The sequence below is a fragment of the Nerophis lumbriciformis genome, linkage group LG18 (genome assembly GCF_033978685.3).
Source record: "Nerophis lumbriciformis linkage group LG18, RoL_Nlum_v2.1, whole genome shotgun sequence".
Taxonomy (NCBI): Eukaryota; Metazoa; Chordata; class Actinopteri; order Syngnathiformes; family Syngnathidae; genus Nerophis; species Nerophis lumbriciformis.
Genome location: NC_084565.2, coordinates 12,555,001 through 12,570,282, shown reverse-complemented (window position 1 = coordinate 12,570,282; position 15,282 = coordinate 12,555,001). Strand labels below are relative to the sequence as shown.

At 42.5% G+C, this 15,282-nt stretch overlaps 1 protein-coding gene across 3 annotated transcripts in view; it reads right to left on the bottom strand.

Moving 5' to 3' along the window:
* stat2 (signal transducer and activator of transcription 2) overlaps nucleotides 1-15,282 on the bottom strand; it is an 81,026-nt gene that overhangs the window by 27,955 nt on the left and 37,789 nt on the right. For all 3 annotated transcript variants that reach the window (XM_061977678.2, XM_061977679.2, XM_061977680.2), the window contains exons 14-17: nucleotides 14,433-14,480; nucleotides 14,259-14,342; nucleotides 14,059-14,157; nucleotides 12,022-12,157 (exon numbers count right to left, since the gene is read on the bottom strand). In XM_061977678.2, coding sequence (XP_061833662.1) covers nucleotides 12,022-12,157; nucleotides 14,059-14,157; nucleotides 14,259-14,342; nucleotides 14,433-14,480 — 367 coding nt within the window. The remainder of the gene's footprint in view (nucleotides 1-12,021; nucleotides 12,158-14,058; nucleotides 14,158-14,258; nucleotides 14,343-14,432; nucleotides 14,481-15,282) is intronic.

The following is a 15,282-nucleotide window of genomic DNA, read 5'->3' as shown; positions in this document are numbered from 1 at the left end:
CACCATACAACGTGTTGCTGATCAGGCACGCTGATTATAGTGGGTGCTATATGCTGTACCATCACGGCACGCATGACGCTGACAAGCGCCATCAATTTAAAACCCGCGTACCGCACCAGCTTTCAAATTCCATATAAAGGTGTGGGCAGCGTGTCTGAGACCCCTGGTTTATACATAGCACAAAGCAAAAAAAAACTTTGTGTGCAGTGTTAATTCATTTAAAATTTAAAAAAAATTTGCGGCTCCCATTGTTTTCAATAATTTGCGAAATTGGTCAAAATGGCTCTTTGACTGGTAAAGGTTGCCGACCCCTGGTCTAGTCTCTTATGTGAATGAGATAAATAATATTTATTTGATATTTTACGTTAATAACTTCACACATAAGTCGCTCCTGAGTATAAGTCGCACCCCCGGCCAAACTATGAAAAAAACTGCGACCTATAGTCCGAAAAATACGATAGTCCAAAGGTTACAGTTGTCTGTAAAGACAAAATTGTAAAGCAATTGACTAGAATCATCTTGAAAAGCTAACATTAACTGTTACTCTCTAGCAAATTAGAATTGGCTCACAAGACTGTTTAATGTGAGAATTTATCTACACTTTCATTTATCTTTTACAGCAGAAGTTGCTTTGTTGGTTACGCCAAAAAAAGTGTGACACTGCCTTTAATGGCCGACTTCTGATTAGCTAATAGTAAGTGTGATTTCACCACATTGATGCACGTTGAGCAAAGGTTGGAGGTCTTTTATGGCGTCACATTAGTGCCAAAAATCCGAGCGCATAAAAACTGTTATCGCGCGCTGATTCTCCACTTCGTGCGCGCGCGACACCCTTTTGCGCGCGTGTTAGAGATGCACGGTTTGCGGACACAACCGCCCGACCCGCGGATTATCCGCGGGTCGGTTGGTTGAAATAAAAAAAAATTTGATTTTATCCGCGGGTCGGGTCGGGCGGTTGAAATAAAAAAAAATTAGATTTTAAATAGATTCAGGCGGGTGGCAGTTAAACCAATTTGGAAATATATATACATAGTTAAATGTTGTTACCCACATACGAAAAACGAGCAGGCACCTGCAGCATATGCCACAACAGAAGAAGAAAAAAAAGAGAGATGGACACTTTTACGGAGCGGAGAAGGGACGCCTCGCCGGGGTCCGGGACCGAGGCCCCTTCCCCCGAGAGGGCCCCACCGGGAGCCGTAGCTGAGGTGATCCGCGAGAAGGGCCCGACGCACGTCCAGGGTCACCACCGCGCCCACCGCACCGACACCCCGCCTCGTCCTCCTTCGCCGCGGCCGGCGTCACGCGCAGCAGGTAAGTGGCTTACCTGCCCGCCACCCCCGTGGCCGGGGGCTCGTAACTAGGGTCACTCCGCGCGCTCCGCCCGCGCAGCTTACCTGCCCGCCACCCCCGTTGCCGGGGGCGCGTAACAGGGGTCACTCCGCGCGCAGTGCGCTCACGAAAGGGGTGGGGCTCACCCTGGTGAGCCGAGTGGGCCACTTTTGGTAAGCAGAACTGGCGCTGCGGGATGAACCGAACGCCGGGTTAAGGCGCCCGATGCCGACGCTCATCAGACCCCAGAAAAGGTGTTGGTTGATATAGACAGCAGGACGGTGGCCATGGAAGTTGGAACCCGCTAAGGAGTGTGTAACAACCCACCTGCCGAATCAACTAGCCCTGAAAATGGATGGCGCTGGAGCGTCGGGCCCATACCCGGCCGTCGCCGGCAGCGAGAGCCGCGAGGGCTAGGCCGCGACGAGTAGGATGGCCGCCGCGGTGCGCGCTGAAGCCTCGGGCGCGAGCCCGGGTGGAGCCGCCGCGGGTGCGAGGCACATCGCACCTCCACGCGCTTGGAGGTGCGCTCAGCGCGGCTCCCAGATGATTGCGCACTGGTGTGCGTCTGGGCCGTGACAGCGTGGCACGCATTGAATGTCTCATTGGATCAGTCTCCTTTCTTTAACAGGCAAAAGCTTTATAACCTCACTAATGCCTTGCATCGTCTATATTAGATATATAACAACGGGCGGGTGCGGGCGGATGCGGTTTTGATTAAATGTTAGTTCGGGTGGATGCGGATGGTTGACGACTTTTGTGATGCGGTTGCGGATGAAATAATTGCCTATCCGCGCATCTCTAGCGCGCATGGTGCCTTTTTGCGCGCGCGCGGTGCCTTTCTGTGCGCTCTCTGTGTACTCCTGGCATCTCTCCTCGCGCTGTCATGTTTCTTTTTGGCACTTTGGGGGCGGGTATGCTTAGACGGCCCCTCCTTTCTGATTGGTCAGGCGAAAAATGCTGAAAAATGCTCAGAGCCAATCAGAAGTATAGCAGGGCGGGTCATCGTCAATATGTATCAAGATTTACGGAGGAAGAAGTGGATAAAAAAATGTGGCGCGCTGATGAAGGTTATTTCATACCACATAAACACAATACAGGGTAATACAAAATGTGACCCAAATAAATAATAAGACAACAAACACCATCGTCACATCTTTCAGCCAGAACTGGTCCACCAGCAATAACATTATTTTATATTTTCACTTCTTCTTGAACATTTGTTTTCTAATTTATGGAATTTCTTTTGATTCAGCCATAAAATTAATGAAATAATCTTTGAATTTTGTTTTTAAAATGTTAAAAATAGCTTTTAATAATGTATTCTGAAACAGTTTAAAATAATCAGAGAACTGACTAACACTGACCCTACACAACTATGTTGCACAATTAAGTCATTTTTTTTTTAAAGCGAAAGAGGTCATTTCAACAGGTACAGCATCCTATGTCATATCTACATGTAATAAGATTTGTAACAAGACAAACCGTTTGTAAATTGGTCGAAAATACAGCAAGTTATGGTAATTTAATTAGTACATGTACCATTGACATCAATGGTACATGTAATGTATGTAAAAAAAAAAAAAAGAAAAAGAAAGTCCAATGCTCATTTGTTTTTGTTTTTTCTTTTCCATTGTTTTCATTTTGTTATAATGTCTGTTAAGGCTATAGTACTGTATTGGATCAGGTTTGCTCTTGTTTTTATGCATATTTGAAATTTTTTTAAAATAAATAAAAAAATATCTATATATATATATATATATATATATATATATATAAAATAAATACTTAAATGTAATGATTGAGGCTAGATGTCCGAGGTAAGATGGCTACAACGTTACTACACTGGAGAATGATTGGTCATATGAAAAATGCTCAGAGCCAATCAGAAAGGAGGGGCCGTCTAAGCATACCCGCCCCCAAAGTGCCAAAAAGAAACATGACAGCGCGAGGAGAGATGCCAGGAGTACACAGAGAGCGCGCAGAAAGGCGTCGCGCGCGCGCAAAAAGGCACGGCGCGCGCGCAAAAGGGTGTCTCGCGCGCGCACGAAGTGGAGAATCAGCGCGCGATAACAGTTTTTATGCGCTCGGATTTTTGGCACTAATGTGACGCCATAGTCTTTTTGCACACACTGCAGAACGCATCTCTGGGTTTACCGTCGACAAGCTTTTTAACTGTCATTTACTAATTGTAGGAGACAGGTCATGAAATCTTCGTACATTTCAAAAGACATAACGACCATTTCCATCCATCCATCCATCCATTTTCTACCGCTTATTCCCTTCGGGGAGCCTATCTCAGCTACAATCGGGCGGAAGGCGGGGTACACCCTGGACAAGTCGCCACCTCATCACAGGGCCAACACAGATAGACAGACAACATTCACACACTAGGGACCATTTAGTGTTGCCAATCAACCTATCCCCAGGTGCATGTCTTTGGAGGTGGGAGGGGCCTATCCCCAGGTGCATGTCTTTGGAGGTGGGAGGAAGCCTGGAGTACCCGGAGGGAACCCACGCAGTCATGGGGAGAACATGCAAACTCCACACAGAAAGATCCCGAGCCCAGGATTGAACCCAGGACTACTCAGGACCTTCGTATTGTGAGGCAGACGCACTAACCCCTCTTCCACCGTGCTGCCCTACGACCATTTCCATCAAAGACAAATTTAAAAAAAAATTAATATGATGCTTTTGTTTTATTTTATCTTGTTATCCCTTGAACATGTTTCATGTTTCTTCCGTTTATTCTTTCTTTATGGTAGTTTTGCTTTGTTTGAAAATTGTAGAGAAAAATAAATCACATGTATGGTTCTTTAAAAAAATATATATATGTATATAGCAGAGATGCGCGGATAGGCAATTATTTCATCCGCATCACAAAAGTCGTCAACCATCCGCATCCACCCGAACCAACATTTTATCAAAACCACACCGGCCCGCCATCCGCCAGTTGTTATATATCTAATATAGACGATGCAAGGCATTAGTGAGGTTATAAAGCTTTTGCCTGTTAAAGAAAGGAGACTGATCCAATGGAGCAGAGACATTCAATGCGTGCCACGCATTAATATATTTTGGCCACGCATTAGTGGCTAAGATATATTAATGCGTGATAATATTATTTATCATTATTATAATATTATTGTCATTTCCATGAAGAAAGTGTTGACTATTGTTGCCAATGCCCTCAGATCAGGAGTGCGTTCCTCACACTTTGTGTGCGCAGTTGCAGCAAGCAGAACGAGGCTTTTAAGAAGTTAAAACAATGTTTTAGAAAGACTAGGCCTATATTTTCGTTAGGTAAAAAAAATGTCTGAATTTATTTCAATGAATATTAACTTGTTAACGTTATAATGCTCAAATAGAGACGAGGGCGGGGTGCACAGTGAAACAGTGAACAATTTTGCGACAAAGATGAACCTTTATTGATTGATCTGCAGCCATGACAAAATATCAGACAATCTCCATTGTCAACGACAGGCAGGAAAATAAAGATAAACACATAGCCTATGTTGTAGGCTCATACGTTTTTAAGTTGAAATAAAAAAATAAATAAAAAATGTGCCTCATAAGCCTTAGGCTGTCAATCACACGCACAAACTTAAATTATACAATAACATATGTATGTCATCCCTATTTAAACAAAAATAAATTAAATAAATAATAATAATAAATTACCTGCAACTTATTGGCCAAGGCAAATAACTGAAGGGGGGAAATCAAACCCATCAGACTGCACTTTATCATCAAACTTGAATTATAATGAAAATAGACGGTCGCGACAAACAAAGCAGGCTAAATATCCTTACATTGTCGCCAATCAGAGATGCACTTCACTTGAAAGCGAGGCCAAATAATTATTCACACATAGTAGTATATCTCCAATAGAAAAAAAACACAATAAACAACGCAATTGCCTTATTTCCTTTGCATTGTAGTGCGCCCAAACAACACGTAACCATCAAAATTATTCAGCTGACCGAACTCAAAATAGGTTAGACATGGGCTTATTTGGTATAGCCTATAGGTAACGTAGACTCATTCGTTTAACATATCCAACTGTATGTCTACTTACTTTTTTTTTTGTTAGCACTATGCAGGAATAAAATGGCATCTACAGTGCCAGGATTCATGCGAGAGCGCCTGGCCTCTAAAATGCGCTGAAGGAGCGCTCACTTGCGCCACTTGTTGCTGGGACGCGGTGCCTGATTAATAATTGACTGTTTCAAAGAGTGCTGCTCGTTTTTCGTATGTGGGTAACAACATTTAACTATGTATATATATTTCAGAATTGGTTCAACCGCCAACCGCCCGCATCTATTTAAAATCTATTTTTACCCGCCCGACCCGCGGTTTATCCGTGGACTCCGCGGTTGTGTCCGCAAACCGCGCATCTCTAGTATAGAGACATGTTCACTTGTATGTTCTGATTGTTCGAATTTTGTGTATCATGTTGTTGTTGAAATAAAGTTAGAAAAAAAAGAGCTCTGATTGGTCAGCTTGTTACGACATCATTTTCGCGAAGGTCTTCTCCTACGGTTTTGAAGCAATGCGCACATTAAAAGTGACCGTTGTATTAAAATGATTAGTTCCAGCTCCAACATTAAATTGACTTTACTACAAAACGCAAAACCAGTGAAGTTGTCACGTTGTGTAAATGGTAAATAAAAACAGAATACACCCATCCAATCATCTTCTTCCGCTTATCCGAGGTCGGGTCGCGGGGGCAGCAGCCTAAGCAGGGAAGCCCAGACTTTCCTCTCCCCAGCCACTTCGTCCAGCTCCTCCCGGGGGAACCCGAGGCGTTCCCAGGCCATGATTTGCAAATCATTTTCAACTTATATTCAATTGAATAGACTGCAAAGACGAGATATTTAATGTTCCAACTGAGACACTTAATTTATTTTTGCAAATAATCATTAACTTAGAATTTAATGGCAGCAACACATTGCAAAAAGTTGTCACAGGGGCATTTTTACCACTGTGTTATAATGATAAATGGGTTATACTTGTATAGCGCTTTTCTACCTTCAAGGTACTCAAAGCGCTTTGACAGTATTTCCACATTCACCCATTCACACACACATTCACACCATGATGGCGGGAGCTGGCATGCAAGGCGCTAACCAGCAGCCATCAGGAGCAAGGGGTGAAGTGTCTTGCCCAAGGACACAACGGACGTGACTAGGATGGTAGAAGGTGGGGATTGAACCCCAGTAACCAGCAACCCTCCGATTGCTGGCACGGCCACTCTACCAACTTCGCCACGCCGTCTTTACATGGCCTTTCCTTTTAACAACGCTTAGTAAACATTTGGGAACTGAGGAGACCATTTTTTTTAAGCTTTTCAGGTGGAATTCTTTCCCATTCTTGCTTGATGTACAGCTTAAGTTGTTCAACAGTCTGTGGTCTCTGTTGTGCTATTTTAGGCTTCATATTGCGCCACACATTTTCAATGGGAGACAGGTCTGGACTACAGGCAGGCCAGTCTAGTACCCGCACTCTTTTACTATGAAGCCACGTTGATGTAACACGTGGCTTGGCATTGTCTTGCTGAAATAAGCAGGGGCGTCCATGGTAACATTGCTTGGATGACAACATATGTTGCTCCAAAACCTGTATGTACCTTCACAGATGTATACGTTACCCATGTCTTGGGCACTAATACACCCCCATACCATCACAGATGCTGGCTTTTGAACTTTGCGCCTAAAACAGTCTGGATGGTTCTTTTCCTCTTTGGTCCGGAGGACACAACGTACAGTTTCCAAAAACAATTTGAAATGTGGACTCATCAGACCACAGAACACTTTTCCACTTTGCATCAATCCATCTTAGATGAGCTCAGACCCAGCAAAGTCGGTGGCGTTTCTGGGTGTTGTTGATAAATGGCTTTGGCTTTGCATAGTAGAGTTTTAACTTGCACTTACAGATGTAGCGACCAACTGTAGTTACTGACAGAGGTTTTCTGAAGTGTTCCTGAGCCTATGTGGTGATATCCTTTACATGCGGATGTCAGTTTTTGATGCAGTACCGCCTGAGGGATCAAAGGTCCGTAAAATAGCATCGCTTACGTGCAGTGATTTCTCCAGATTCTCTGAAACTTTTGACGATATTACGGACCGTAGATGGTGAAATCCCTAAATTCCTTGCAATAGCTGGTTGAGAAATGTTGTTCTTAAACTGTTGGACAATTTACTCACGCATTTGTTGAAAAAGTGGTGACCCTCGCCCCATCCTTGTTTGTGAATGACTGAGCAATTCATGGAAGCTGTTTTTATACCCAATCATGGCACCCACCTGTTCCCAATTAGCCTGTTCACCTGTGGGATGTTCCAAATAAGTGTTTGATGAGCATTCCTCAACTTTATCAGTCTTTTTTGCCACTGGTGCAAGCTTTTTTGTAACATGTTGCAGGTATCAAACGTTAACGTTGGAACGTTAAGTATCTTGTCTTTGCAGTCTATTCAATTGAATATAAGTTGAAAAGGATTTGTAAATCATTGTATTCTGTTTTTATTTACCCTTTACACAACATGCCAACTTAAGTGGTTTTGGGTTTTGTACTTCCAAGTAGGTCCCGTCTGCTCACACCAAAACAACGATTGTGGATGACTGACAAGAGGCTCACTCTGTTCATGTAATTCTAGTGTCAAATAAACATGTTCAGGTGCCGAGAGTGATGCACAGAGTGAGACCTCTTGTCTCCAATTTGAAAGCCAGAGACAAAGGAAAGATACAAACCCCGTTTCCATATGAGTTGGGAAATTGTGTTGGATGTAAATATAAACGGAATACAATAATTTGCAAATCCTTTTCAACCCATATTCAGTTGAATGCACTACAAAGACAACATATTTGATGTTCAAACTCCTAAACTTTTTTTTTTTTGCAAATAATAATTAACTTAGAATTTCATGGCTGCAACACGTGCCAAAGTAGTTGGGAAAGGGCATGTTCACCACTGTGTTACATCACCTTTTCTTTTAACAACACTCAAACGATTGGGAAATGAGGAAACTAATTGTTGAAGCTTTGAAAGTGGAATTCTTTCCCATTCTTGTTTTATGTAGAGCTTCAGTCGTTCAACAGTCCGGGGTCTCCGCTGTCGTATTTTACGCTTCATAATGCGCCACACATTTTCGATGGGAGACAGGTCTGGACTGCAGCCGGACCAGGAAAGTAACCGCACTCTTTTTTTGCGAAGCCACGCTGTTGAAACACGTGCTGAATGTGGCTTGGCATTGTGTTGCTGAAATAAGCAGGGGCGTCCATGAAAGAGACGGCGCTTCGATGGCAGCATACGGTATGTTGTTCCAAAACCTGTATGTACCTTTCAGCATTAATGGTGCCTTCACAGATGTGTAAGTTACCCATGTCTTGGGCACCAATACACCCCCATACCATCACAGATGCTGGCTTTTGAACTTTGCGTCGATAACAGTCTTGATGGTTCGCTTCCCCTTGTCGAATATTTCCAAAAACAATTTGAAATGTGGACTTGTCAGACCACAGAACACTTTTCCACTTTGCATGAGTCCATTTTAGATGATCTCGGGCCCAGAGAAGCCGACGGCGTTTCTGGATGTTGTTGATAAATGGCTTTCGCTTTGCATAGTAGAGCTTTAACTTGCACTTACAGATGTAGCGACCAACTGCATTTAGTGACAGTGGTTTTTTTAAGTGTTCCTGAGCCCATGTGGTGATATCCTTTAGAGATTGATGTCGGTTTTTGATACAGTGCCGTCTGAGGGATGGAAGGTCACGGTCATTCAATGTGTGTTTCCGGCCATGCCGCTTACGTGGAGTGATTTCTCCAGATTCTCTGAACCTTTTGATGATATTATGGACCGTAGATGTTGAAATCCCTAAATTTCTTGCAATTGCACTTTGAGAAACTTTGTTCTTAAACTGTTTGACTATTTGCTCATGCAGTTGTGGACAAAGGGGTGTACCTCGCCCCATCCTTTCTTGTGAAAGACTGAGCATTTTTTGGGAAGCTGTTTTTATACCCAATCATGGCACCCACCTGTTCCCAATTAGCCTGCACACCTGTGGGATGTTCCAAATAAGTGTTTGATGAGCATTCCTCAACTTTATCAGTATTTATTGCCACCTTTCCCAACTTCTTTGTCACGTGTTGCTGGCATCAAATTCTAAAGTTAATGATTTGCAACAAAAAAAAATGTTTATCAGTTTGAACATCAAATACCGTATTTTCCGCACTATAAGGCGCACCGGATTATTAGCCGCACCTTCAATGAATTACATATTTCATAACTTTGTCCACCAATAAGCCGCCCCGGACTATAAGCCGCGCCTACGCTGCGCTAAAGGGAATGTCAAAAAAACAGTCAGATAGGTCAGTCAAACTTTAATAATATATTAAAAACCAGCGTTCTAACAACTCTGTTCACTCCCAAAATGTACGCAAATGTGCAATCACAAACATAGTAAAATTCAAAATAGTGCAGAGCAATAGCAACATAATGTTGCTCGAACGTTAATGTCACAACACACAAAATAAACATAGCGCTCACTTTCTGAAGTTATTCTTCATTCGTAAATCCTTCGTCTTCGGTGTCCGAAGTGAAAAGTTGGGCAAATTTACGATCCACTGGCAGATGTTGGCGTCGTCTGGCGCTGCCTCCTCGTCTTAGTGAAGGTGTGTTCGCCTTCTGTCTTCCATTGTTCCCACGCAGTTAGCAGTCTAGCTTCGAATGCCCTGTTGACACCAATATCTAGCGGCTGGAGGTCTTTTGTCAATCCACCCGGAATGACGGCGAGTATTGAATTAAGCGCGTAAGCGTGTCTCTCAATGTGCTGTTATGAGCTAGCAAATATAACAACTACACTACCCAGCATGTAACGATAGTTACGAGCATGCGCGGTAGCCCTGAGAAGTTCCCACGCAGTTAGCAGTCTAGCTTCGAATGCCCTGTTGACACCAATATCTAGCGGCTGGAGGTCTTTTGTCAATCCACCCGGAATGACGGCGAGTATTGAATTAAGCGCGTAAGCGTGTCTCTCAATGTGCTGTTATGAGCTAGCAAATATAACAACTACACTACCCAGCATGCAACGATAGTTACGAGCATGCGCGGTAGCCCTGAGAAGCGATGTTGTATGCTGGGAGTTCGAATGTGGTTATGAGCACGCTGTGAGAAAACGTTGAGAACTCAGTTAACACGCCTCGTCTGCATTATTTATAATTAGACAGACAACACACTTAATAGGAGCCATTTTGGGGTCTTTACATAAACACACAAATGGAAATGAAACGTCACATATCCCAGCATGCACCGCGCGCTTCTTCTACGGGGAAAAAAGATGGCGGCTGTTTACCGTAGTTGCGAGACCTAAACTTTATGAAAATGAATCTTAATATTTATCCATATATAAAGCGCACCGGGTTATAAGGCGCACTGTCAGCTTTTGAGAAAGTTTGTGGTTTTTAGGTGCGCCTTATAGTGCGGAAAATACGGTATGTTGTCTTTGTAGTGCATTCAACTGAATATGGGTTGAAAAGGATTTGCAAATCATTGTATTCCGTTTATATTTACATCTAACACAATTTCCCAACTCATATGGAAACGGGGTTTGTACATACTGCATACTTGCCAACCTTGAGACCTCCGATTTCGGGAGGTGGGGGGTGGGTGCGTGGTCGGGGGTGGGGCGGGGCGTGGTTAAGAGGGGAGGAGTAAATTGACAGCTAGAATTCACCAAGTCAAGTATTTCATACATATATATATATACATATATATATATATATATATATATATATATATATATATATATATATATATATATATATATATATATATATATATATATATATATATATCCTGAAAATATGCAAACAAAACTGTGTTTGGATAATTGATACTTCAAACTTGCATAAATAAATATTAAGGAATATAACATAACTTGGCTTCTGAGAGTTTCAAAATGTAATGAATAAAATGCTAAAGTTGTTGATAAACAAGCAATTATTTTAATAATTAAATATGGTCATTTTAAATGAATTATTATGATAATTTAAAATCAATTATTTCAAATATGTTTATTTTAATGTATTATTCTATGGCTGGATGTAATCAGGAGTCAGGAAAAAATGCAAGGAAAAATACAATTAATTTTGATGTTTTTAGCAAAATATAGATTATTAGATTATATTAAATTAATAAATATATTTATTTTTAGGTAAGATAAACATAATAATACAATTTATCTCTAGTCTGGATGATTTAGTTCTTGTCACCCTGTTGTCCTCCCGTCATGAAAAAAGGCTGTCCTCACTCAGGTCCGCATGGAGCTGGAGGGGGCGTGGCTTCCAGCTCCGGCTGAAAACCGGGAGATTTTCGGAAGAATATTTGTCCCGGGAGGTTTTCGGGAGAGGCGCTGAATTTCGGGAGTCTCCCGGAAAATTCGGGAGGGTTGGCAAGTATGACATACTGACATTGCAATTTATCGATGATGGCAGAATTATTACGTTCATTTTAATTTATTGTTCCATTAATTGATTTATTGACTATCGGCCAGGCCTAAAATTGAAGGAATTATTCTAAATACCTCTGGACATGGAATGGAATGCCATTGAAGGTCTTAATTTTCGTCAAATCCACTTAATGACTTTTAATGACCAGTGCAAACACTGTAAATACAAAAGCATGCAGGACTTACCAAAAAGTTTGAGAGCGATCATTTCTAGCTGATCATCATTCAGACCACGTTTGGCGGCAGAGAGAAACTGCCAACTCAGCATCTGTCCAAGCTCTGGCCAAGGGGCTGCTTGGGAGTTGGCAAAGAACATCACGTCCTGGGAAATAAACGAATGCAGATCAATCCATCATCATTATTCATCTGATCCAATACTTGAACACATTTAACCCATGAGCTCGGTTGATGCGGTGGTGACAGGCTACAGAAGCAAACCAGTCAATATGGAAGACGCTAAACAGCTCGTCGGTCGTCTTTGATTAAAAAAAAACATGATGGAACAGTCGACCGACATTAAGTGTGATGCCATCCATCCATCCATCTTCTTCCGCTTATCCGAGGTCGGGTCGCGGGGGCAGCAGCCTAAGCAGGGAAGCCCAGACTTCCCTCTCCCCAGCCACTTCGTCCAGCTCTTCCTGTAGGACCCCGAGGCGTTCCCAGGCCAGCCGGGAGACATAGTCTTCCCAACGTGTCCTGGGTCTTCCCCGCGGCCTCCTACCGGTCGGACGTGCCCTAAACCCCTCCCTAGGGAGGCGTTCGGGTGGCATCCTGACCAGATGCCCGAACCACCTCATCTGGCTCCTCTCGATGTGGAGGAGCAGCGGCTTTACTTTGAGCTCCTCCAGGATGGCAGAGCTTCTCACCCTATCTCTAAGGGAGAGCCCCGCCACCCGGCGGAGGAAACTCATTTCGGCCGCTTGTACCCGTGATCTTGTCCTTTCGGTCATAACCCAAAGCTCATGACCATAGGTGAGGATGGGAACGTAGATCGACCGGTAAATTGAGAGCTTTGCCTTCCGGCTCAGCTCCTTCTTCACCAAAACGGATCGATACAGCGTGATAAGTGTGATGCACACAAAGTCATTCCATTTTAAAATGGCACATTCATTACAAAAAGGAGTAACAGGTCCACATTATAAAAGTTTACATAACGTTACAGGTAGAGATGTCCGATAATATCGGGCTACCGATATTATCGGCCAATAATTGCTTTAAAATGTAATATAGGAAATTATCGGTATCGGTTTCAAGAGCGCCAATAAACCTTTAAGGCACTGCCTTTGCATGCCGGCCCAATCACATAATATCTACGGCTTTTCACACACACAAGTGAATGCAAGGCATTCTTGGTCAACGGCCATACAGGTCACACTGAGGGTGGCCGTATAAACAACTTTAACACTGTTACAAATATGCGCCACACTGTGAACCCACACCAAACAAGAATGACAAACACATTTCGGGAGAACATCCGCACTGTAACACAACAGAACAAATACCCAGAACCCCTAGCAGCACTAACTTTTCTGGGACGCTACAATATACACCCCCTGCTACCCCCCACCTCAACCTCGCCCACCTCAACCTCCTCATGCTCTCTCAGGGAGAGCATGTCCCAAATTCCAAGCTGCTGTTTTGAGGCATGTTAAAAAAAATAATGTACTTTGTGACTTCAATAATAAATATTTCCCATAACTTGAGTTGATTTATTTTGGAAAACCTTGTTACATTGTTTAAAGTTAAAGTACCAATGATTGTCACAGATACTAGGTGTGGTGAAATTTGTCCTCTGCATTTGACCCATCCCCTTTGATCACCCCCTGGGAGGTGAGGGGAGCAGTGGGCAGCAGCGGTGCCGCGCCCGGGAATCATGTTTGGTGATTTAACCCCCAATTCCAACCCTTGATGCTGAGTGCCAAGCAGGGAGGTAATGGGTCCCATTTTTATAGTCTTTTGGTATGACTCGGGTTTGAACTCACAACCTACCGATCTCAGGGCGGACACTCTAACCACTAGGCCAATGAGTAGGTGGCCTAATGCATCCAGCGGGGCATCACGACAAAATTAGGCATAATAATGTGTTAATTCCACGACTGTATATATCGGCATCGGTTGATATCGGAATCGGTAATTAATAGTTGGACAATATCGGAATATCGGATATCGGCAAAAAAAGCCATTATCGGACATCTCTACTTAACAGTATTTGTGATGGCTCACTTTGGGGTCCTGGCTGAGCATGTTGAACCACAGCACAGACGCCCAGGCACTATTCAGCTGACTGGAGTTGGAGATGATGACCACTGGGAGGGACGTGGCCTAGGTTTGGAACAAGCAAGATTAACTCCTCATTCCCAGGTGCAACATCTTCAATCTTAAACCAATTGAGATGGACGCATCAAAAAAAAAAGATAGCTAACCTGCAAGTCGACCGACATGCCTTTCAGCTCGAAGGTGGTGTTGAAGTAGATGATGTGCAATTCTTCTGTCACGCTGAGAGAAAGCTTTAATCAGAGGAACACACACAGATCACCCGACTGTTGGTCACTTTGATTAGGAACAAGTGTGTCCACATGTTGTTTATGTCAACTCACATCGCTCGCTCCTCGACCACCTCCTCCTGACTTCTGCTCCTTCAAAGTCTGCAAGGCAAAATGTGTATTTGGTAAATCGCTTTACCTGTTTGACATGCTGTTAAAACACATTTGTAAGTGGACATTCCTGCACTGCAGAAAGTCAGTGGTCAAAAACAAGGGGGAAAAAAAACAACAATTAGGGGTATTTTACTTGAACTAAGGAAAATTATCTGCCAATAGAACAAGAAAATTCGGCTTGTCAAGAATTTCCAAAACAAGGAAAATTAGCTAACCTCAATGAACCCCAAAATACCTTAAAATAAGTATATTCTCACTTTTCTTGGTAGAAAAAAAAATATGACACCCTTTTTCTCAATATGTTGAAAAATATTCTTAAATTGAGTAAATGCTAGTGCCATTATCTTGACATGATATGCGCCCAGCACTACATTTCTTGAAACCAGCAAACTTATACTAAAAACTAATTTATTGTTCTTAATGGAAAGGCAACAAGGCAAGCGCTTGTTACTCTCAGGGTCTCCTAGCCGCTCAGGCAAATCATATTGTCTAAAAATGCATTTTTCCATGGATAACATGACATCATCGCGCCAAGTGCGTGCTCTTTCAGTCAATTAGTGCGCGAGGATTATATATATATATATATATATATATATATATATATATATATATATATATATATATATACACACATACACATACATACATATATAAATATATATATATATGTATATATATATACATACATATATATATATACATACACATATATAAATACATATATATATATATATATATATATATATATATATATATATATATACATATATATATATATATACACATACAT